General features: G+C 39.3%; 1 protein-coding gene across 1 annotated transcript in view; it reads left to right on the top strand.

The window, feature by feature from the left end:
* PLEKHH2 (pleckstrin homology, MyTH4 and FERM domain containing H2) overlaps positions 1 to 26152 on the top strand; it is a 130306-nt gene extending 104154 nt beyond the window's left edge. Inside the window, exons 22-30 of the mRNA XM_058428925.1 lie at positions 133 to 314; positions 1228 to 1379; positions 3246 to 3343; positions 11305 to 11446; positions 15113 to 15258; positions 16882 to 17011; positions 20300 to 20386; positions 22220 to 22357; positions 23405 to 26152. Of these exons, the coding sequence (XP_058284908.1) occupies positions 133 to 314; positions 1228 to 1379; positions 3246 to 3343; positions 11305 to 11446; positions 15113 to 15258; positions 16882 to 17011; positions 20300 to 20386; positions 22220 to 22357; positions 23405 to 23590 (1261 nt within the window). The 3' untranslated portion in view covers positions 23591 to 26152. The remainder of the gene's footprint in view (positions 1 to 132; positions 315 to 1227; positions 1380 to 3245; positions 3344 to 11304; positions 11447 to 15112; positions 15259 to 16881; positions 17012 to 20299; positions 20387 to 22219; positions 22358 to 23404) is intronic.

Below are 26152 nucleotides of genomic sequence, written 5' to 3'. Positions count from 1 at the left end.
TTCAAAAAAAGTTACTGTCAAAATTAGCCTAATGCATTGTGATAATGTACAGGGATGCTTTCTTAATGGTTGCACATATTAGGTTGTCAATTAAATTTATTCTTAGATTTTATCTTAAGTTTTGTATTACAGGACAGAATTTGGAAAATATGCCATTTACTGCCAGCGTTGTGTAGAAAGAACGCAACAAAATGGTGACAGAGAAGCAAGACCCTCAAGGATGGAAATTCTTTCAACTCTTCTCCGAAACCCTTATCACCATTCTTTGCCCTTTAGTATACCTGTGCACTTCATGAATGGGATATACCAGGTAGGTTACCTGATGAAAATATGCTTAGCCGACAATCCTGTGTACAACCTCTGTTACAGGGAACAGAGACTTCTCTGCCTACTTTTGTCAGCACCTGGCAGTGACAAACATGCAAATATATTAGACTTACTATCAGAACAGCTGAGTTGTGAAACAGTTTTGCTATAAAGGATTCACACTAATAACAAATCCATATTGAACCAAATAAGGGATAGGCTTCACAGCCATTATGATTCTGATGGACAGAAAAATCACAAACACTTCGGTTGGGGCTTTTTCTCATCAGTACTCCTGCTGGGTGTGGAAATAATTACTGATGCTGGCTGTGTACAATTTTGGTCTCTTTTAAAATCTCCAAATCTCAGAAGTTATCTGGGAAAACTTCACGGGGCCCTTCCAATTCTCAGATCTAGATGCTTGCTTATTAATTGAAGCAAACATGTTCCCAAACTAGCAATTAGTCTTTGTAGCCATATGCCTTTTATCACAGAATTCAGATACTTAACTCCCTATTAAAGAAACAAACATTAAATACATAAAAGTGTTCGTTTATTTAAACATATTTCTTGTTTATTTTCCATTTGATTAAAGTTTGCGTATTGTACTATAGTTCTTGGTTTGCTTCTAATGAGTAAGCATAATATCTTTGCAAAATATTTATAGCTGTCAACTGATCATTCTATTTTGGATTCATGTCTGTTGGCTGAAGCCGAGATTTTTGAGTTCTTCAGCAAGCTAATTTCTGAGGTAACCTTGTTCATTTTCTCCAGAGAAGCTTTGGGAAAAATAGTTAAAGCACCTAGAAAAATGTTATCATTAATCATGCATCAAGTGTGCTCTGTTTCATCCTTAAAATCTCAGTTTGAAACTATGTATTTCTTATTAAGAGAACTGCTTTGTTATTTCTGTCTAGGTAGTTGGTTTTGATGCATCTACCACAGTGGAAGAATTTTTGAATACTTTGAACCAGGACACAGGAATGAGGAAACCAGCGCAGTCTGGATTTTCATTGTTCACTGACGATCCTTCTGGCAGAGATTTAGAGCATTGTCTTCAAGGAAACATCAAGGTGAAACCAAGTCCTTTTCAGGAGCCAAGCCCAACGAATAGCAGAGAAGCTGCTCTTTACAAGAAGAGTAAACTTTGCAAGTTTAATTCAGGAGTTTTCCAAAAATTTAACCAATCTAATCTCCATGATAAGAAAAAAAAATGCAGGACTTTGTTAAACCCATAGAATTCTTAAAACACAATCTCTACATATACACATTCCATATTAAAGAGAGGAAAAGTGTTAGTAATGGAAATGATACTCTAAATATTAGGATAATAAGGGTAGATATGTAGAAGTGCTAATAAAATGGCTTTCCTTTTTTTTTTTTCATTTATTCAGCAATACTTACTAAGCTATTTTTTTGTATCCCAGGGGCTGGCTGGACTCTGTGGGGAATACAAAAGGACCAGAAATAGTCCCTGCCCACAGTGAACTTAAAATTTGCCTACGGAAGAGCAGCTTTATACACAGCTAACCTTGAACTAGGGTTGACAGTGATGAAAGTTTTGAGAGTGCTGTGAACTTTGCACGGAAAGAGAGAGATTAAGTTCAGCATTGGGAGTTAGGGAAGGCCTGAGCTGGAGATGAAAAATGGTTTAGGAAACAGACCTGTGGCCAGGTGCAGTGGCTTACGCCTGTAATCCAAGCACTTTGGGAGGCCGGGGCAGGTGGATCATTTGAGGCCAGGAGTTTGAGACCAGCCTGGGCAGCATGGCAAAAACCCATCTCTACTAAAAATACAAACATTAGCCAGGCATGGTGCCACACGCCTGTAGTCCCAGCTACTCTGGAGGCTGAGGCACTAGAATCTCTTGAGCCCATGAGGTCGAGGCTGCAGTGAGCCGTGATCATGCCACTGCACTCCAGCCTGGGCGACAGAGCAAGACTGTCTCACCAAAAAAAAGAAAAAAAGAAAGAAAGAAAGAAAGAAAGAAAACAGACCTGTGGAAATGAAAAGGGAGGGATTTTAAAAGAATCTTTTCCAGATCATAGTAAAATAACTTTAATAGAGCTTCCATTTAGTAATGGCAATAATATATATAGAATTAGTCCGGGTGCGGTGGCTTATGCCTGTAATCCCACCACTTTGGGAGGCCAAGGCAGGCAGATCATTTGAGGTCAGGAGTTCAAGACCAGCCTGATCAACGTGGTGAAATGCCATCTCTACTAAAAATACAAAAAAATTAGCCAGGCATGGTGGTGGGTGCCTGTAGTCTCAGCTACTCGGGAGGCTGAGGCAGGAGAATCACTTGAACCTAGGAGGCGGAGGTTGTAGTGAACTGAGATCGTGCCACTGTACTTCAGCCTGGGTGACAGAGTGAGACTCCATCTCAATTTAAAAAATAAATAAATAAAATAGAATTATAGAACCACAAGGGACCTTAGAGAAACAATGCACTTATTTTGCAAATGAGAAAACTGAGGCCTAGAGAGGGAAATGAGTTACCCAAAATCAAATAGCTAGACCTGGGTCTAGACCCTTTCCATAAATTATATTTCAGATTTCTTTGGTATAACTTTAGTTATTACAATCTTTTTGAACTCGGAAGGTGAAAAACTTGCTTCTTCAGTGACCAAATCATGAAAAAATCCCTGGAATCTTCTTGTTTCCAGTTTCAGGCAGTCATACATTACGATTCCTTTTTGAGTAAAAAATGCATGGCCACAGTCCAAAGTTAATGTGTGTCCAAAAGGATAAGTGGACCAAATAGCAATTTATAATTACATACTAAACTCGGAGCCACACGGAGGCTGAAAACAAAAAGCTTGAGTATATTTGGTTTGATCATATTAATTGAAAAATTTCAGTCTGCAGCACAGTTGTCTTCAAAAAATGTTGATTTGAAAAGTACTGTAAATCTCAGTTTTCCACTTCCTTTCTAGATTTGTGACATTATTTCCAAATGGGAACAGGCTTCCAAAGAACAGCAGCCTGGAAAATGTGAAGGTACAAGGACTGTTCGTCTGACATACAAAAACAGGTGTGTAATACTGTATCCAGATGCCAAAGTATGAGTATACAATATGTTCAAATGATGCACCTACTATTTACCTTTCTATCGAATGCCTTAAAAGTTATTTATTTGTAAGTTTGTCTTACTATAAATGATAACTCTGTTTCCATAGGAAAAAACCTTGTCACATAAAATTTCGTTTCTAATTCTAGTCTCTTAATGTCATAAAGAATTATATTTTATAAAAATATGCTTTTAGACAAAGATCAGAAACACTAGGTCTCAGCTGAGCACAGTGGCTCACGCCTATAATCCCAGCACTTTGGGAGGCCAAGGTGGGCAGATCACCTGAGGTCAGGAGTTCAAGACCAACACTTTGAGAGCCAACATGGCAAAACCCCGCTTTACTAAAAATACAAAAATTAGCCGGGCATGGTGGCATGTGCCTGTAATCTCAGCTACTCAGACAGCTGAGGTGGGAAAATCACCTGAGCCCAGGAGGTTGAGACTGCAGTGAGCCGTGATTGTGCCACTGCACTCCACACTCCAGCCTGGGCAACAGAGTGAAACCCTGTCTCAAAACAAACAAAAAATATATACACACACACACACTCAGGAAAACTACAGAAAAAAATAGCTGCTCTCTTAGAGTAGTTGATACAAGGATGCATTTTTCACTTTCATAATTTCCTTTAGCAGTATTATTACATTTTTCATAAAGACTGAATACTTCAATACCCTACTAAAGATCTGTAGTAAGAAGAGATACCTATGTTTCTTTGGGAGGCTGAGGCAGGTGGATCACGAGGTCAGGAGATTGAGACCATCCTGGCTAATATGGTGAAACCCCGTCTCTACTAAAAATACAAAAAATTAGCCGGGCATGGTGGCGGGCACCTGTAGTCCCAGCTACTTGGGAAGCTGAGGCGGGAGAATGGCGTGAACGTGGGAGGCGGAGCTTGCAGTGAGCCAAGATCGCACCACTGCACTCCAGCCTGGGTGACAGAGCGAGACTCTGTCTCAAAAAAAAGAAGAGATACCTATGTCCTATGTTTGCCTCAGTCTTTTGGAAGTCATATATTGTTTATACTCATATTTATTCCTTCTCAGTCTTTCATTCTCATTTTTCTCTTTCTGTCTCTCTCTCTCTCTCTCTCTCTGTGTTCACCGAGCTTCAACTATAAGGCCTATCACTTAGCTAGATGCTATGAATAAAATTGTAATAAATACAGACAGACCCAGTCCCTGATCTTTGGAATCTGTGGGTTAGTGAGGAAGACTATTGTTGGGCATATCCTCACTCTAATGAGTGTGTAATGACACAGTGTGTTCTCTGAAGGGAGAGAGAGGTACTGTGAGGGCACACAGCAGTGAGCCTGACCTAGACAGGAGACCTCGGGAGGCTTCTTTGAGGAAATGATGTTTATGCCAAGTTCAGAGGGAGATGGGAGTGGGAACATCAAAATGCATAGAAAAGAATGTTCAAAGGCCTGTAGAGGGAGGCTGCTCAGCTTGTGTCAGGAATTGAGAAAATGCCAGAGAAGCCGGAGCACACACCTTCTCTACAGATAAAATGGTAATGTACTTTGGCATGTAGTCAGGAACCAGATTTCCTTTCTTTCTTTTTAAATATTTTAATTTCTTTCATGTATTAGCAAAAGGTAGTACTTAATAAACACTGTTAACTGACCAGCTCACATTAATTATAACAAAATAATGGTATTTTGCTGGTTTTATTTGAGTCTTATACCCTGTAAATTAAGGAATCTATAAAATGTCAGACCTAGAGCCTGGTAGAATTATTGGAGTGGTACTCAGAGGTCTCTTTTTGGAAGATGTTCAGACTTAAAATTGGAATGTAAGAATTGAAGGCACTGTACAACATAAAGAATGTAATAGCCTTTGATCCACTTTAAAATTTCTTGTTCTAGGCCAGGCGCGGTGGCTCACGCCTGTAATCCCAGCACTTTGGGAGGCCGAGGCGGGCGGATCACGAGGTCAGGAGATCAAGACCATCCTGGCTAACACGGTGAAACCCCGTCTCTACTAAAAAAATACAAAAAATTAGCTGGGTGCGGTGGCGGGCACCTGTAGTCCCAGCTACTCGGGAGGCTAAGGCAGGAAAATGGCATGAACCTGGGAGGCGGAGCTTGCAGTGAGCCGAGATAGCACCGCTGCACTCCGGCCTGGGCAAAAGAGTAAGATTCTGTCTCAAAAAAAAAAAAAAAAAATTTCTTGTTCTAATAGTCTATCCCACAGAAATACCCAGATAAGTGGGCAGAGTATTCCAGTATGTCCCAGTATCTTCCTTGCCATGTTTTTGTCATATTCTTTGTCAATGTTTTTGTGAAAAACGTGGGACAGACACTTACATGTTTATTGATAGGGAGAACAGTTAAATAAATATGGCACATTCATATTTTGGACTCTTCTCTCATCCAGTTGGCCACTTAAAGGGCCACCCAGTATTTGAACAGACTCTGTTGATCTGAATAAATGGTGGTTGTGAACACTGGAGCTTCTTTATTCAGGGGCTCATGAGCTGTGATGATTTGCCAGAGGTTCAAGTAATAAGAAAGTGACTATTAATCTTTGGTATCTAAGGTTTTAAAATCATACCTTCCTAGAGATAAGCAATATTGCATAGATATTGGAAATCTAATAGGCTTCACCCCTGGAGGGACCTCTTTCCCTTGAGGGCAAACTTTATCAAGGTATCAATGGCCCTTTGGTGACTGGCAAGGACAGCAGGCTAGAAGATTTGGACCTTCTAGATTATTATTGTAGTTCTGTTTAATGTGGAGCAGTAGTTCCCAATGTGGGCCCCACACTAGCAGCCTCAGGACCACGTGGAACATGTTAGAAATGCAAATCATTAGGCCCCACTTCAGACCCACTGAGTCAGAATTTCTGGGGGTGGAGCCCAGGAGTCCGTGTTTTGACAGCTCTCCAGATAATTCTTATACGTGCTGGGTTTTGAGAAGCACTGACCTAAAGGTCCTCATTGCTGCCCCTGCCTCTTGGCTTCAGCCTTTGTGGAAGGAGCCAGCTCCTGGACCTGGCCTGCCAAAGACATTTACAGAGAAGAGGTTCAGGCATGCTTTTTTTTTTTTTTTTTTTTTTTTGAGACAGAACTTCACCCTTGCTGCCCAGGCTGGAGTGCAATGGCACAATCTCAGCTTACTGCAACCTTTGCCTCCCAGATTCAAGCAATTCTCCTGCTTCAGCCTCCCAAATAGCTGGGATTACAGGCGCCTGCCACCCCGCCCAGCTAATTTTTGTATTTTTAGTAGAGACGGGGTTTCACCATGTTGGCCAGGCCGGTATCGAACTCCTGACCTCAGGTGATCCGCCCGCCTCAGCCTCCCAAAGTGCTGGGATTACAGGCATGAGCCACCGCACCCAGCCAAGACTATTCCTAATAATCTAAACCTTATGAATGCTTAATACATACCAACTCAGATTATGATGGCTGTGACTGGAACTGAAATGAAATTTGGATAAAATTTGGATATGAAAGACAGATAAAAATAATGCTTCAAGTCTAACAAACACCACAAAGAAGGACAAAGAGAATCATGAATAAACATTTTTTGGTTGACAATTGGTTGAGTTTATCCAAAGACCTGGAATCAATAGAAAGGAATGTCTGGGTTGCCATAAGAGGTTGTGGAGTCCTCACTTCAAGTTGTTCTGCCTTCCTAGACCAAACCAATAGATTTCTTTAGTGGATTTGATTGAAGTCTCATGCCTCCCTAAAATGTGTAAAACCAAGCAGCTCCCCGACCACCTTGGGCACATGTTCTCAGGATCTCCTGAGGGCTGTGTCACAGGCCATGGTCACGCATATTTGGCTCAGAATAAATCTCTTCAAAAATTTTTTTAAAAAAGAGAGAATTGTGAATAACAGATGATGATTACCTTGTTTAAAGGTAAAACCTCATGACAATGCCTTTGACAGCAGGAAAAAAATTAACTCAACTGAAAGGCTTAATTTTTAACAGAACTCTGAAATGGCTGGATAGCCACAGCTACAAGAAAGTACTGTTTCTAAACATGGCCGTGCTTTGCATGTGTTTATAAGTAGCTTAGACAATGAGCCCTAATTTCTAGTGATACAGTTAGGAGGGAACCTTGCTGTGACCTGTCACACAGCCAAGGACCTGATGCTTCATCTGCCAAGCAGCAGGGTAACAAACAAAGCTAAAATATCAATTCTCTTTATCATGGAATTTTAAATTGATACTTAGCAAGTGATGGAATTTTAATTATTTAGATTCAGGTATGAAAGATCTAATTAATAGGTTTTGAACTTGTTCTCATAGACAACCATTGTCAACTAACATTTAAATTCTATTCATAGTTAAGCTTCTTATTTAATTTGATTTCTCACTGTGTTTTTGAAGTTGTAAGATCCAAGGCATGTTTTTAAAAAAACAACACTGGCCATAGCCAAGAAGTTTAAGCCAAGAAATGGAGTTTATCCCATTTCTCCTAGCTATGTTCACACTAAAAAAAATTCCAGGATCAAGAGACTCTCATGTGGACCAGGCACAGTGGCTCATGCCTGTAATCCCAGCACTTTGGGATCCGAGGCAGGCAGATCACCTGAGGTGAGGAGTTCAAGACCAGCCTGGCCAACATGGTAAAACCCCGTCTCTACTAAAAATACAAAAATTAGCTGGGCATGGTGGCATGTGCCTGTAGTCCCGGCTACATGGGAGGCTGGGGCAGGAGAATCGCATGAACCCAGGAGGCAGAGGTTGCGGTGAGCCAAATCGTGCCACTGCACTCCAGTCTGGGTGACAGAGTGAGACTCTGTCTCAAAAAGAAAAAAAAAAGAAAAGAAAAAGAGACTCTCGTGATTCCAGAGACCTCTGGAGAATACTACTACTAGTACTACTAGTACTACTAACCTGCATTTGTTGAACCTTTACCTAACATCAGGCCCTATTCTGAACCCTTTGTATGCATTCTTATATAATCCTTACAACCCTTTGAGGTACTATTATTATTTCCATCTCACAGATGAGGTAACTGAAGCTTTAGAGAGTTAAGTCACTTGCCTAAGACTATGAAAGGGAATTCTTCAGGCTTTTTTGGCAAATAATTCCTATACTTAGCAATTCTCACATACCATTTATTTGTCCATTCATGCCATCTACCAGTGCCAAGCCTTGTTTGAAGCCTTGGGAATTCCAAGGTCAATAGAGTTTCCCTACCCTTTAGAATCTTCCAGTTTATAGGGAGAGGCAGACATGAAGTCTTAGCAATGCAATCAGTGCTGTAACGGGAAGAATGTAGCCCGGGAGTGAAGAACATGGGCTGGAGACAGGCTGCCTGGGTTAGAATCCTGGCTCTACTTGACATCTCTGTGCCTCAGGTACCCTGTAGGTGAAATGGAGGTCAAAACGACTCCCACCTCTAGGGTTGTCTGAAGGATTAAATGTTGGCAATTGTAAAGCACTTGGTTCAGAGCCTGCCACATAGTAAATGCTTCTTAGATATTTGTCATTACCATGAATATGACGTGTATGTACAAGAAGTTGTAGGGACATAGAGGAAGACTTTGCAGAGTGGTGACTTCTGAGCAGATGACTGGAGGCTGGATGCCACTGAGGCAGGAAGAAAACAATTGCAGTTTTAGTAGAGTATCACCAGTAGACCATGGTGGACTGAGGAGTGAAGGAAGGGTGAACGGAGAGAGATTGCAGGCTGTCCCCCTAGTAAGTTTACAAGACGATGGGAAGGGCAACAGTAGGAAATAAATGATCTAAAGAATGAATATGGATCCAGTTGAGGGCAAGCAAAAGGATTACCCAGCGGGGCTGAGAGCCCTGCTGAATTTGGAAGCAGTGTATTTGTGTAGTGGTACTGGTCCAGAGTGATGCGATTTCCATCCCACAGTATTCAGCTTCCGGGGTGTCCAATGAGGTGGTGGAGATTTGGGAATACCCCTGCGAGCTAATCTAAGCCTTGCCTGCTGTCATAGAAGCCCATTCTGTCTGCTCCAGGCCTCTTCAGGATATGGAAGCAGCTGAAAGCTGGCCATATTGTGAGAGGCTTAGATCACATTCCTCTAGTGCCTTTCCTATTCAAGCTCGATGGATTTGATTTTTGTGACTTCTTGGTCATTTTTGTTCCTCTTCAAATTCTCCCCAAATCCCTGGATAGCTATTGGAGCCAAAACTGTTTCATTCGGGATTTGAGCCTATGGTTCATGTCCAGTATTGTTTTTCTCTCTCTCTCTTTTTTTTTTTTTTTTTTTTTTTTTTTTTTTTTTTTTTTTTTTTTTTTTTTTTTTTTTTTTTTTTTTTTTGCTAATGGTGCTTCCTTTTCCCCTCTCAGGCTCAATTGTGTTGCCTGCTGGGAATAACAGAAAATGCACTTAAGCTCTTCTTGCCTGTAGCCATTTGGTTCTTTTTCTTTTAGCCGTATTACCAAACCTTCCAGTGGTAACACTTAGCTAAACTCTAGTGGATTACAGTGATGAGTATGATACTTCCTAACTTCAAGTAGGGAAAATAAGCTATGCATACAAATGTAAGCATGCCAAAAAGGAAGGCTTTCATCTTAAATTTTCTTCTGTTTGTTTTATATGGCTTTGCTGATATCATTTTGGATTTGGCATCTGTTTCTGTTGCCCAGCCATATTCTACTACCAGTTTAACAATATAATCCTGCATTATTTGTCATTGTGTAGTCATCATAGATTAAAATGGAGCTTAGGATTTTTCTGATTTGTAAACTGGGTAGAGAGGAAAGAATGAATAGAATCATGGGGTAGGAGGAGCTTTTCAAAGTACACCCACCCATGCTTGCCCAGAGATTCAGACCTGCTGCCCTCCCCTTCCCTGCTATTTGAGAGAATTACTGGGAGAGATACTGTAAATGATAGGGATGTGTCCTCTCCCCCAAGTGTGTAGGGGGAAGAAAAGGCTGAAAATGCAAAGTTATAGCCAATTGAGCACACACCTAACAGCTACTGTATCTAAATCTCTCTTTTCCAGCCACTGTGTTGTCATGGCAGTATTCAGGTGTGTCAAGATGTTGCTCACCCACCCCATTGTCACAGCATTTAGAGCCGTTACAGCACCTGTGCCTGATCTGCAGCCTGAAGTCAGAGCCCCACAAATCTCACATATAAATAGGTGACACAGTGAATAAATAAATAGAGTCACTGATTTGATGAAGACCCCGCTAGGCAGACAAAAGCCATGTTGTGTTTCAGTGAGTAATAGTGATAACATGTAAACTATTTTTGAGCCCCTAAAGCTGCTTATCAGATTGTGGCCAAAAAGTCAAAACACACTTAAATATATAAATATTATCTTTTAGATTCCCAGAGAAAACTCACCTTCTCCCCCTCCCCTTATTTGATGTTGATTTGGGGGTGATTTTGAGTTGAAACCTTCACTTCCTTTTCCGTGCTGTGTCCAAGGTATTCAGGAAGGATGATGAGGGTTTTGAAGACTGGGTTTATACAGCCCATTGAAATCAAGGCCTGTATCATACATTCCTTGCAAGAGAGGGCATATTTAATTTCGCTTGATGTCTTAGGTCCTTCCTCAGGAACATTTAAGGATTTGGTGTTTCAAAGCCTAAAAAATTGCTTCATCCCTTTACTTCTACTTATATATTTTTATTTTTATTTAAAGTGGATTTCTTATAAGCACCGTATAGTTGGGTTTTATATTTTATCCACTCTGACAATCTGTCTTTTCATTGGTGTATTTAGACAATTGACATCTAATGTGATTCAACGTCACCTCCAGCAGTTCCTCAACCTCAACCTCAAAGTAGTTTTTTCTTATTTTGCTGAAAGTACTAAATAGAACAGAAACAGAAGTCATTGACAGTAGTAGTCTAAGTTCATACCACTTAGAGTACTGTGTTAAAACAACCCCATCTCAGTCCTCTGGATTTATCTTTACTTTATTTCCTTGTAAGAATATAATTTAATGAGAAATTTACTCTTTTTTTTACAGACTATATTTCTCAGTGCAAGCTCGTGGAGAGACTGATAGAGAAAAGTTGCTGTTAATGTATCAGACAAATGATCAAATCATAAATGGACTTTTTCCTCTGAACAAGGATCTGGCATTAGAAATGGCAGCTCTTTTGGCTCAGGTAACTTCCATGTTATATAGAGTAATATATTGAAATAGTAAGGTACTCATTTCTACACTGAATTAAACGTAAAACAATATACTTCAGTAATTCTTTACGTTCATTTTGCTACGATTAGCACCTTAAAAATTACAGGCACTATAATTACAGTTTGCCTGTAAACTGCTGACATTTGCAATGACGTAGAATGAGACAGTATTCCGTAAAGAGAACCCAGTTTCTTAACTATTTTGAAAATATATCTCTAGGCTTTGTATTTAATAAAGGAATTGGAGTGTAGAGCTGTGGGCTTGAAGATGTCATGCCGAAATCGCTTGGTAGTCTAATAGGAATAAGTCCTTGAAAAGCCTAGAGCACTTTCTTTTATTTGCCTATTGTATCAGTTAGGATTAAGTTCAACCTTCTACACACACACACACACACACACACACACACACACAAATTAATACTGACTTAATCAGAATAGAAGTATATTTAGCGCTCACATAGAGAGAGAGGCATCCTGGCACCTCTGTGAAGCCACTAGGGGCATGGGCTTTATCCTGTTCTCTCTTCTGCTGTCCCTAGGGTGTCATCACCATGGTCCTGGGAGTCTGCCAGAGCTCCAGCTAACGTCAGTGTTCCAGGCTTCAGGGTGGGGGAAGGGCTGAAAAGGGCATGCCCTCCCACACTTGAGAAAACTTCTCAGCAGCTGCATAGAACGCTTCCATTCATGTCTCTCCCATCAGAATTTAGTCACATGGCCTTGTCTACTACCTACCAGGGAGTCTGGGGAATGTGGTCTCAGCGGGGTGGCAGTGTGCCCAGCTAAATTTAAGGTTTTTCTTAAGAAGAAGGAGAGAATGGTCATAAGATGCAACCCATAGTCTCAACCACACCCAAGTCTTTGCCTAGGTTAATTAAGGAAAATGTTAAAGCAACTCTGTGATATGACATCTGGACCAAGGCTTAGATTCCCCAGGGTCTTTGGCCTATGGCTCCTCACGCTACACTCTGTCCCAGGACATCTCAGTCATTCTTTTTATTCTATGCACCACCTATGCCAATGTTTCCCAGATCTTTTCTCTTCAGTTCGTAGTTTTTTTATGGGCTCCTTAAAATCAACTTTTTTTTTTTTTTTTTTTTTTTTTTTGAGACAGAGTTTCCCTCTTTTGCCCAAGCTGGAGTGAAGTGGCACAATCTCGGCTCACTGTAACCCCCACCTCCCAGGTTCAAGCGATTCTCCTGCCTCAGGCTCACTAGTAGCTGGGATTATAGGCACTCACCACCACGCTCTGCTAATTTTTGTATTTTTAGTAGAGACGGGGTTTCACCATGTTGGCCAGGCTAGTCTTGAACTCCTGACCTCAAGTGATCCACCTGCCTTGGCCTCCCAAAGTGCTAGGATTACAGGAGTGAGCTGCCACGCCCAGCCAAAATCAGCATATTGAAAACCAAACTAATAATCGTCCCTCCTCTGTGTTCACATTCTGTCTCCTCTTTATGATACTGCCTCCACCTGGTCCCCCAAGCAAGCTTCACACCCAGGAATTATCATGACTCTTCCCTCACTTTGGACATTTCCCACCAGTCACCACATCCTGCGAATGTGAACTCTTAGGGATGTTTTAGTCTGTTCTCTCCTCTGTATGCTGACTTCTGTTGCTAAGGTTTGGATCATTGTCTCATACTGCCTGCTGTCCTGCAGCAGGCTCCTAAGTAGTGTGCCTTTCTCTGGTCTGGTCCCTCAAAAATTTATCCTTCACACAAATGCTAGAGAGATTTTTTCCACTTATCTATTGCTACATAACAAATGATGCCCAAACTCAGCTACTTAAGACAGTAATTTGGGCAGGGATGTGAAGGGACAGTGTGTGTCTCTGCTTCAGGTGGTATCAGCTGACATAGCTTGAGAGCCAGTTGTCACTCTATGGCTGAGGGCTGGAATCATTTGAAGGCTCCTTCAGTCATGTCTGGTGGCTGATTGATGCTGGCTATTTGTGGGGACTTCTGCTGGGACTGTCAGCTGGAGCACCTTACATGTGGTCTCTCCATGTATATGACTGCTTGTGCTTCCTCCAAGAATGGTGAATGGGTGACAGCAACAATGTCCCAGAAGACAGACAAGAAGTGGAAGCTGCTATTTTCTTAAGGGCTGAGCCTGGAAACTGGCACAATGTCACCTGTGCATGGAGCTTTATTAGGCAGCACTAGTAACTGGGACAGAGATACAGCAAAAATGTGAATCTAGCTCTGTCATTCGTTTTTTTTTTTTGAGACGGAGTCTCACTCTGTCGCCCAGGCTGGAGTGCAGTGGAGCAATCTCGGCTCACTGCAAGCTCTGCCTCCCGGGTTCACGCCATTCTCCTGCCTCAGCCTCCCGAGTAGCTGGGACTACAGGCGCCCGCCACCACGCCCAGCTAATTTTTTTTGTATTTTTAGTAGAGATGGGGTTTCACCATATTAGCCAGGATGGTCTCGATCTCCTGACCTTGTGATCCGCCGGCCTCGGCCTCCCAAAGTGCTGGGATTACAGGCGTGAGCCACCGCGCCCAGCCTGTCATTCATTTTTTACATGCAAGGACTTTCAAGATCTGAACTCTGCTTGCCTCTCCAGCCTCAACATTCCCTTAATACTGCCTACATTGAACTTCATGCTCCAGTAAAGTATAAACTGTGGTTCCATACACAACTCTATATCCTGGGAAGGACTCTATTCCCAGGATTAATGCTAGTAGAATGAGAGTATGAACACAATAACATGGAGAAAATCTAGGAACAAAGTAATGAGAATATGGTTCTTGCTCCCATTACATTCAGGAGAGACCCTCAAAAAGTCCAACAATAGTTTTTTGAAATTTCTTTTAACTTTTTTTTTTTTTTGAGATGGAGTCTTCCTCTGTCACCCAGGCTGCGCAATGGCATGATCTCGGCTCACTGCAACCTCCGCCTCCTGGGTTCAAGAGATTCTTCTGCCTCAGCCTCCCGAGTAGCTGGGATTACAGATGCCCGCCACCATGCCCGTCTGTTGCCTTTTATTTTTAACATCTATTTCATCTTATTATCAGCAATTAAAACAGTGCCTTAAAAATGAAAAATTGTCCTTGCATTACAGACAATAACAAAGTAGTGACCTTTAGCAAGTACTACTAGATGGTGATAGTAAACTAGGAAGGTTAATGTAGAAATGGAACTCGAATGTTTAAATTACAGATTTTTTTCAAAATTAGAATTCAAGCCAGGCGGTGGCTCACGCTTGTAATCCCAACACTTTGGTAGGCCAAGGCAAGTGGATCACTTGAGGTCAGGAGTTCGAGACCAGCCTGGCCAACGTGGTGAAACCCTGTCTCTACTAAAAGCACAAAAATTAGCCAGGCGTGGTGGTACGCGTCTGTAGTCCCAGCTATTCGGGAGGCTGAGGCAGGAGAATCACTTGAACCTGGGAGGCAGAGGTTACAATGAGCCTGGGTGACAGAGTGAGACTCCATCTCAAAAAAAAAAATTAGAATTCAAATGTAATTTATAAAAATTCCTACATATGATTATAAATTTCATAATCACATAATCATGACAAATAGATTTATGTATTATGTGTTAAAAAAGAATGTTTAGAAAAAATAAAACTAACTGATTTTCTGTCTTAAAATTCTTTTCCATATATTTTCACTTTTTTGGATTTCCAATTAGGTAGAGATTGGAGATTTTGAAAGACCTTTCTCAACTCCAGCAGGGCATGTTACCAATCAGTGCAAAGCAAATCAAACTCTAAAGCAAGTCATAGAGAAATTTTATCCTAAAAGGTATAGAGATGGCTGTTCTGAAGAGCAGTTAAGGTAAGGAAATCTTTGTAACTCTTTAGAGGGTAGGGTCATGCTAGTTTTTTGGTAATATTTTTCTGTTCAAATTTTAAAGGTGAAAAACATTTTGACAGCTTTCTCAAGATTTTTTTAATACTATTGAGCCACAGGAGAGTATAGATTTTTTTTTTTTTTTTAAGACAGAGTCTCACTCTGTTGCCCAGGCTGGAGTGCAGTGGCGCAGTCTCAGATTACTGCAAGCTCTGCCTCCCGGGTACACGCCATTCTCCTACCTCAGCCTCCCGAGTAGCTGGGACTATAGGCATCCGCCACCACAGCCGGCTAATTTTTTGTATTTTTAGTAGAGACGGGGTTTCACCATGTTAGCCAGGATGGTCTCGATCTCCTGACCTCGTGATCCACCCACCTCGGCCTCCCACAGTGCTGGGATTACAGGCATGAGCCACCGCGCCCGGCCAATATTTTTATTTAAGATAAGCCCAGAAGCTTTAGAATCTATATTTAAACTTTCTTTAATTAAAAAAAAAGCCTTTAGATGTACTTTTCAATTGATCTTTTTCGTTCTTGTCCAGAACAACCCTGATAATAAATAAGAGAAAAAATTTGTCAATAATATGTTTAATTTTATGAAGTGCATAACAAAAAATCATATTTTGTATATTCTATTATGAATAAATTGAAATAAAAATAAACTATCTTCTTACATAAGACTTTTTAATATAAAAGTTTCTAATTTACCTCAATTTGGAGTTTCAATTTCAGAGAATATATAAAGAGAAGCTGATTAGATTTAAAAACAGAGGCAAATCCAATTTATCATGAGCTTTTCTAAAATAGAAACATTTAAGATCAGCCTTTTGTCTATGTAGAATAAGTGCTTGCCTTTGTGATTTGATTTGACAAGTTTCACCTTGCATCTAACATCTCTCCAGGCCAGGGGTGGTAGGACCTAAAATTCTACCATCAAGGATTCATCTTTGGGCTCTAGTAGTTGTTTTTTTTTTTTTTTTTTAGACAGAGTCTTGCTCTGTCACCCAGGCTGGAGTGCAGTGGGGTGATCTCAGCTCACTGCAACCTCCACCTCCTGGGTTCAAGTGATTCTCCCGCCTCAGCCTCCCGAGTAGCTGGGATTACAGGCACCCGCCATCTTGCCTGGCTTATTTTTGTATTTTTAGTAGAGACAGGGTTTCACCATGTTGGCCAGGCTGGTCTTGAACACCTGACCCCAGGTGATCCTTCCGCCTTGGCCTCCCAACGTGCTGGGATTACAGGCGTGAGCCACTGCACCTGGCCTGTACTTTTCTTTTAAAATGAAAATATTCCCATGAGAAGTTATCTTTTAAACTAATTTACGCTAAGTTTTGATGGTAGATATTCAGATTTTAAAAACGGACCTGCTGGGGGTACCTAGTTCATGCTGAAAACATGAATAGTATGAGAATTTGGTGAAAGGAATATTCCAGAAAGGACAAGTGGTGGACAGTGGTATGATGAGAGTCACAAAATCTTTACCTGGGTTATGCCTAAGGGTCACAGTTATGCTTAGGATTGCTCAAGGACAGTTTTATCTTAAGACTATGACACACTGTTTATGTTTTTGCTTCAGTGTTTTTGTTTTTGTTCTTTTCTTTTTTTTAGGCAGCTTTGCCAACGACTCTCAACCAGATGGATGGCCCTCCGGGGACACAGTGCTGCTGACTGTGTGCGCATTTATTTGACAGTAGCCAGGAAGTGGCCATTCTTTGGTGCCAAGTTGTTTCTTGCAAAAGTAAGAAAGAATGGGAGAGAGATGCATAATGAAAACCTTTGTGTACATAGTCGACCAGATTTACCCCAGACTTAGTATATTTGGCTTTTGTAAAAAATGAAGAAATAACCAATAATGTAAAGAAAACAATGAAGAGATACTAGGGAAAGGGCAAAAAAGCTTCTCTGTCTTTTCCTCTCTGCCCAACTTTTCCCACCCTAAATCATTTCTTGGACTCATTAGGCAAATCATGAGTCCTAAACCACAGCTGAACTCTGCATTCTTCTGTTCATTCATTCATCCATGCACATGTTTACCTTGTCACTCATTTGCTCATTTATTTAGTATTTACTAAGTTCTGTTTGCTAAACATTGGTCTAAGCTCTAGGGATACATAACCTATTGTTTCAGATGGATTGTACATGAACTTCCAGGACTATTTTACTTTGTAACAACAGGCCTATAAACAAACCACTGTATGGCAAATATCACTATGAGTCACATGAACAGACTGCTGCAGGAACACTGAGGAAGGAGACCCGCCCTGCCTGGGGATGGCCAGCCCTTTCCCCAAGGGAAAAATTGTGCCTTTTGATCCCTTTGCTTTCTGTTGAACCATGTCTCTTTGTACTTTCTCAGGCTCTTAAGATACATCTTGCCTTGTGTTATATTTTTCTGTGTGTTTGTTTTATACTCACTATTAAATTGCATGCTCCTTGAAACTATAAACTCACTGATCCTAAAATCTTCCTCTTGTACCTACCATAGTGCTTTGCACGTAATTAATAATTATCACTTAATAAATATTTGCTGAATAGCTGTGCAACTTTGGGCAAGTCAGTTTACCTCTCTGGACCTCACTTTTCCTCATCTGTTAATGAAATACTTAGACTAGAAAAGTAAAATCTGAGGTATCTTCTAACTCTGATTCTATGAGTGACTATATTATTGATAGGTAAGAATTAATTTTTTCTAGTGGAACTGAAAGCTGTATACTAATTAAGAAAAAGATGATAAAGTTAGTATTCTTAAACATCTATAAAATTAATGTACTTACAGGAAGTTGAATGTATATTTTTTAAAATTACAAGGAATAGATTTGAACTATAGAGCAGCATGGATTTTAATTCTAACTTCAGCGTTGGAAATAATATTAAATACCCTTTTCTGTTCTGATAAAATGTGCTTGCTGGCACAAAGTGTTATTAAATAATAATATTGCTTTTCAAATTACATGACAAGCATCTTTTTTGCTCACTTTTCTTTCTTTATAACAAGTGACACCTCCTTTGTTGCTTCATGGCATCCTATTTTCTGTGTGTGGTAAAATACACATAATGAAATTTACCCTTTAACCTTTTTTTCTTTTTTTTTGAGACGGAGTCTCACTCTGTCACCCAGACTGGAGTGCAGTGGCGCAATCTGGGCTCACTGCAACCTCCGCCTCCCAGGTTCAAGCGATTCTCGTGCCTCAGCCTTCCAAGTAGCTAGGATTACAGGCACACACCACCACGCTTAGCTAATTTTTATATTTTTGGTAGAGACAGGGTTTCACGATCTTGGCCAGACTAGTCTTGAATTCCTGATCTTGAGTGACCCACCCACGTCGGCCTCCCAAAGTGCTGGGATTACAGGCGTGAGCCACCACACCTGGCCCATTGTAACCATTTTTAAGTGTATAGTTCTGTGGCATTAAGTACATTCTCATTGTTGTGTTGCTGTCACCACCATTCATCTCAGAACTTTTTTATTTTCCCAAACTGAAACTGTACCCATTAAATGCTAACTCCCCAGTCCTCTCTCCTCCTCCCAGCCCCTGGCAACCGCCACTCTACTTTCTGTCTCTATGCATTTGACTACTTTAGGAACTTCAGGTAAGAGAAATCGTGTAATATTTGTGCTTTTGTTATTGGCTTATTTCACTTAGTGTAATGTCTTCAAGGTTCATCCATGTCGTAGCATGTGTCAAAATTTCCTTCCCTTTTGAGGCAGAATAACATTCCACTGTATGTATATATATATATACCACATTTTGTTTATCCATTCACCTGTCAGTGGACACTAGAGTTGAAGGGCATCCTTTTGAATTGAATTCTCCCTATCCTTTGCAAATCAGCCCTCAGTAGACAATTTCTAACTCAGGGTTTTGTATATATGAGATGCTAACAAGTTTTATTATATAAAATAACCCAACATTCATTCCAGTTTTATATCTATAGTCTTGACATTATTTTGTAAAATTTAAGGGAAGTAGTTAAGATTTTTTTTAGGATTTCATTTGTTAATGGAACCAAACAAGCATCATTAATTGCTCAAGAACATTCATGGGTTTCAGTTGGGTTCTAGTGGTAGGAGATTCTTTTTATTAATATAATTTCATAGCTTTTTTTTTCTGTGAAAACCAGGAGTAGCTTTTAGATTTTTTTTTTTTTTTTAATGGAGTCTCACTCTGTCACACAGGCTGGGGTGCAGTGGCGCTATCTCAGCTCACTGCAACCTGCGCCTTCCAGGTTCAAGCTGTTCTCCTGTCTCAGCCTCCCAAGTAGCTGGGATTACAGGCATGCACCACCATGCCCAGCTGATTTTTGTGTCTTTGGCAGAGATGGGGTTTCATTATGTTGCACAGGCTGGTCTCGAACTCCTGGCCTCAGATGATCCACCCACCTCGGCTTCCCAAGGTGCTAGGATTACAGGCGTGAGCCACCACACCCAGCCAATTTCATAGCTTTTACAATAAAAAATTCGGTGGAAATTTTCATATTTCTCATTACTATTGATTACACAGTTTCATATTTTCTTTTTATTGTGTTTTTATTACATATTGAATATCAGATTTAATAAACTTTCAGGAAAGATGTGCAATTATAATAATAATCCTTTACCTTGTAATAGCACTACACAATTTATCAAGCACATCAGTATATTTTGCTTCATTAGGATTTTGGTCATCATAGAAACCCTAAAAGCTTTGTTGACTATTAACGTCTTAACGCAGAAGAAAAGTAAAATATAAACATTATTGTTCCTATGCTAAAGACGAGGAAATTCAGCCTGAAATAGATTCAGTAGTTTATCCAAATGCATACATTAATAAATGGCAGGTTTGGGTCTCAAAGCTAGGTCTCCTAATACCAAATTCACTCTTCGTGCCAGTATTCCACCCTGCCTCTTTCCTAGGAGAGATTTTTAATAAATTTTTGTTGTTATTATTGTTGTTTAATGGCAAATGTTACATGACATTTAGACTGAAAAATATTTCTGTAATTTTGCTTTGTATTTATAATATAGTGTATTTTCACCTCTTCATAGCCCATAACTCCATCATCACTTGGAAGTACTTTCATGTGGCTGGCTGTACATGAGGATGGTTTAAGCCTCTTAGAATACAACTCCATGGTGAGTTTAAACGCTCAAGTTTTGCATTAAGTCAACTGTTTCCATTGCTCAGTGTACCGTAAACAGAAGGTAATGATATCTTAATCTGATTTTTCTCTTACACAGAAAACACTCTTCCTAAAACTATGTCATGAACAGTCATTTTACAAATACAGCTATGATTATAATTTAACCTTTTAAAACAAGATAAGACAGGTCGTTTATTGTGTATGAGAAAAATCTTGATACCATTACTAAATTGTGATCATGGTTATATTCGCAAAATGATTATATTTTTAAAAGTGTTAAGAAGATTGTTTCCTGTGTAAAATAAAAATCTGTAAGAAATCATTAAGGTGGGAACTTTAATTACCAAAGTTTAAGTTCACTTTCACTAAGGTTTCTTTAACAATTTCTATAATTTCCTATAATGTCATTTATATAACATCTTAGCACTTTTCACATAGTTTAAATTCAAACTATGATATCTATATGTGTTCATTTATTTACCTGAAATTTACATTATTTTTTATCGTATTTCATGTGTCTAATTATTTAATACAATTTTATTCTCTTTTTTGTTTAATCTGGTGGGCAGGAATTACTAGATTCACCCGGCAGGTCTAATCCTGTGCTATAATCAGAAGATCACTGAAAATTTTCTGGAAACCAAACTATCCTTTTGTGTTATAGTTACTGTTTCCCCTTATAATTGCTTAAAAAACAAACACACACACATTTTTTTTCAAGGGTTTATATTTTCTGAGTGCCTTTTAGTTCTTGAATGGATAACTTGAAGATATTATAAAAATCAGTGACTTAAAGTAAAAACAAACAAACAAACCAAAAAACCTATACACCAGTATTGAGTTACCTTAGTTCAGAAAAGTAGCTCCCTAGCTCCCAGGAGGTAGCCAGACAGGCCAGGAAGCACACACAGGTGAGTTGCAGGTCTGAGGCATTCAGTCCTGGAATGGTCTGCTCAGTCTTGCAAGGTAATCATTAGATATGCAGAGTCCTTTCAGGCTGTAAATTAGTTACATTTTATTTTATTGATTTATTGATTTTTTTTGAGACGGAGTCTCATTCTGTTGCCCAGACTGAAGTGCAGTGATGTGATCACCGCTCCCTGCAACCATGACCTCCTGGGCTCAAGCAGTCCTCCTGCCTCAGCCTCCCAAGTAGCTGGGACCACAAGCGTGTACTACCATGCCCAGCTAATTTTTTTTTATTTTTTCGTAGAAACAGGGTCTTCCTATGTTGCCCAGGCTAGGCTCAAGTGATCCTCCTACCTCAGCCTCAAGCGTGAGCTATCAGACCCGGCCTAAGTTATATTTTTACATTGTTTTGGAAACACATTAGAAAAAAAATTTGCTGCATATGTGACAAAGGGTTAATACATGATACTGTTTCTGTTTATGGATTTCAAAATCCATCTATCAAGGTGAACTATGTAGATTTACCAATACTTGACCATTTTTACCATGAAAAGTATCAGTAATATGGCTTAACCTCACATATATATAAGAGATATATGAAAGGGCATATAAAAAATATTAACAGTGGCTTTCCACTAGATGCTGGAATATAGATGTGTTTTATTTTTTTCTTATATTTTCTCATTTTTCTGCAGTGACTTGTTTTGGACTCAACATTGTAAAGGTAGATGATGCCTAAATAAAATTAGTACCACTACTATCTATTTTGGATCATAATAGATTTTATTTTAGAAAATAATTTTGTATTATACCATAATTGATATCTGCCTTTTAATGGAGATATATTATTAATTATTTTTCATCTCTCTTTGGAAGTAAGAGCATATAACATATATACTTTTTCTTCTCTTTAAAGAGGTTAATAGTCAGCTATGTGTACAAGAGTCTAATGACCTTTGGAGGCTATCAAGATGATTTTATGGTAGTCATTAACAATACACATTCAAAGGACAAACCAACAGAGAAATTACTTTTTGCCATGGCAAAACCCAAGGTGAGTAGAAGCCTTTCTGCCAACTTCTTTGTGCTATTTGTTTTCACTTAATCTTAGCCAAAAGGCCAAAAAGCAATGCTAGTTGTTTTCATACTAAAACATTTATTCAGCAAAGACTGCATTCCAGATGGGGAAACAGACGTTATTTATAGTCAAACAAACATGGGTCCAACTTACATCATCTTTCCAAACCCTAGTTTCTTTGTCTAAAAATATGGTAACATACTCCCTACTTCTTTTGGCTTAAGAATAAAATGAAGGAAGTTTGTAGGGTACTTAGCCCAATGCCAGGTATATAGAAGATTCAAAATAAATGGTTGTGGCATTAAGTTATTGCTGTCTGGTACTTTATACACATTATCTTATACACTTGGGGTTATTTGCTTTATGGACTCATTAGAGGAAAGACTGGGGTTTTATAATTAAAACATACTTGCTCCTTTATGACTTTTAACAAGCTATGTAGTTTTAACATCTCTAAGTAAAAGCAATAAATAAATGGATTACATTCTAATGTGTAATTCTAATTGAAAGTGATTTTCCTAAAACTTTAGCTGTCTTAATGTTATCAGATAAAAGAAATTACTTCTTCAGAATCTGAAGCTTTTTTTAAAAAATAGATGTCTTTCTTAATTAAGCCTCTACTGAAGTGAAAGCAGCTTACCATTAAATGCAGATCAGGGAACTCAGTCTTTAGTGAAAATAGAGAGTTCATATGACACTAACTTTCTTAATTCATATATTCACTAATGTGGCTTTATGATAATTTGATAGAGTTGTACTACTGACTGTCACATTTCTTAAGAATGCCACTCAATTTGATTGTTTTTGAGATTCACTCTTTCTGCTGGTTTAAGTGATGAAAAAACGTGTGGCTGCCTTGATGGTGCTGGACACGTAAGCACTTCATTGTTTGATCTAGAAAGAAGGGAATTCTGGTAGCCTGGGCACTTGCAAATGGAGCTCACCTGTGGCCAACACTTTACTCTCTTCTGGAAGGGATGGGAATTTCTCAGGAACATAACAATTCTGTTTTCCTTGTTTTAGATTCTTGAGATCACTCTTTTGATCGCCAGTTACATAAACAACTTCCATCAGCAAAAGGCAGCATTTCACCACCTCTCTGCTCCAGCACTGCTCTCAGCCCAGACCCAGGGACCCCAAGCCAGAATGATGGGAAGCCAGCCTCTTCTGTCAAGCAGCAGACCGACCAAAGGCCCCACCTTACTCTGAAAGCTGGGGAGCCTGAACATTCACTCCTTGTCCTCCATGCCATGGCTGTATCAGCTCCCTACAAGTTCGTTTACACCTGGCAGCACGGCAGCCACACACCGGTATTCCAAACTTTAACAATGAAGGGGGTTAGTCTCTTTTATTTGATTCTTAAATATTCAAATAAATATTAACAGTAAAACATAAACACAAAATTTGCCAACACACTAATTTTCTTATAGGGTAAATGAGTAAGAATTCATCATTTTTTCCATCTCCCCTCTCCCTTGTCATCAGACACATTGTGCAATGTGGCTTTTCTTTTCTTTTTTTCCCCTTTTTAATATTCTGGCAATCTTTAGAAAGGGAGATTCCAAACTCTCATTTGGTAAACCAGTTGATTATTTGGAAATGTTCACTGCCAAAATAGTAAGTTCTATAATTAAACGTGCTTTTAATTAATGATATAATGTTTGGAAAGGAGTAGAACATGCAGCATAAGAAACAGCTGCAGAGTGGTGTGAGGAGTCCATTTTCAGAGCAGGTGCGGTGCATCTTCTGGCTCTATGAATCATTATGTGAGAAAGCAGGATAATGTTAGGTAACTGAGCCTCCTGTGTGGTATTAGAAAGTATACCATCACCTTTTCACATCACTGGAGTGTAAAATTTAAAACAACATGGTGATTCCTGACATTCCTTGGCTGTCAGTGCTGCCCAGGTTCACAAGAATATTGCCCACATTTCACTGTATTTGGTGCTGGGTCATCTTGACCTTGCTTTGTTAATAATATCTTTAAAAACAAAGACCATCCTTAAAGCTTTGCTCCTCACACATTACCTTCTAATTATAGTTTAAAAATAGATTCCCTACACATACATACATATGTATATACAGATAGGGTCTTGCTATGTTGCTCAGGCTGGTCTTGAACTCCTGGCCTCAAGCGATCCTCTCTCCTCAGCGTCCCAAAGTGCTGGGATTATAAGTGTGAGCCACCACACCTGGCTCCAGAAATTTTATTTTATTTTTTTGAGGCAGGGTCTCACTCTGGTTGCCCAGGCTGGAGTGCGGTGGTGCCATCATAGCTCACTGTAGCCTCGACCTTCTGGGATCAAGCAATCCCACTTCAGCCTCTTGAATAGCTGGGACTAGAAACATGCACCACCATGCCCATCTAATTTTTGTATTTTTAGTAGAGACAGGATCTCCCTATGTTGTCCAGGCTAGTCTCAAACTCCTGGGTTCAAGCAGTCCTCCCACCTCGGCCTTCCAAAGTGCTGGGATTACAGGCATGAGCCACCATGCCCAGCCTCAAAAATATTTTTTAAAAGAAAAGAGAAAATAATTCTTCTGTCAAAGGAGGTTAAATTTTAGTTGATAGAGTACTTAAATGCATTACTTTATTAGGTTATGTAAGTGGTCAGTGCATTCCAGTATGTGTCACAACAGTGTAGTTCATATTCATGATAAAAATGAAACTGTGATAAGACATGAAAATTATATTATTAAAATGTTCAATTGTAATGGTAATCATGAGTATACTTAATTTTATTTATGTATAGAATATTTGTATTTATTTTTTGGACATATATTTATCACTTTGTCATTTTTTTAACCAATTTGAGAAATGTTAGCTGCTGAATTAATTTGTTGGCCGAGCCTTCGTATTTTCTTCTTTGCTGCTTTCTCCCTGTGGCAATGTACTGTTCTCACATTAAGCCTTTAAAAAACATTCCATACTGTATTAGCATCCTTAGAAGGGACAGAGCTAAGAAATACATTGCTCAAATAATATTTTACTTTATTGATAATGACAAAAAGAATATTTTTTAAACCCCATCAAAATAGACTTCCATTGACTGTTTTGCCTACGTCTTTTGAGCCACAGTCGCCCACTGAATAAGCAAATTTGTTTTTGAGAATAAACTGGTAACCAATTTGTGATGACTCTCAGAAGGCTTTTGGCTGGGATATAGAAGAGTTTCTAAGTTTCCAGAGAGCCATTTAATAATTAGTTGGTGAGCCAGAGGCTTGACAGAGCTGTTACTTATGTGTGAGGGCTTTATTCTCAGGCAGTAGTTTATTCATCATTTGGTAAGCCCCTCCCCACAATCTTCTAATTTAAACAAGTAGTGAAGGCTTAGCTTAAACTGTGCAGTACCTTAGACTTGGCATTTATATTTGATAGAGCAGAGATAAAATATTTTGATGGAAGGAAATCAATTTTCTGTAACTGATGATGTGAAAATTTTATTTTCTGGGAAATTACATAGCCATTCAAAAATTCAAAGTATGTTATTATGATTGGTTACAAGAGAATGATGTTACATGTTTAATTGTAATATTTGTCTCCTATCATTTTCTTCCCTTTCAATCATAATAAATGATTTACAAAACCCATTTTGAGCATTATCTTTTGAATAATCTTCAAGAAATACCTAATGTTTTCATTGTCAAAGCTGAGGTGTAGTACCAGCGAAAATGGTAGTTATTACCTCCTTCTCTTGCATTCATGCTTTGTCTTCAGTGTTGCTTTGTTTTATCCATATAAAAGGGAGCTGTTTTGGCGAATTGTAATTT

This window comes from Hylobates moloch, unplaced genomic scaffold, assembly GCF_009828535.3.
Source record: "Hylobates moloch isolate HMO894 unplaced genomic scaffold, HMol_V3 SCAFFOLD_15, whole genome shotgun sequence".
Classification (NCBI taxonomy): Eukaryota; Metazoa; Chordata; class Mammalia; order Primates; family Hylobatidae; genus Hylobates; species Hylobates moloch.
The sequence above is the reverse complement of the archived record's forward strand: the minus strand, read 5'-3'. Positions and strand labels throughout refer to the sequence as shown.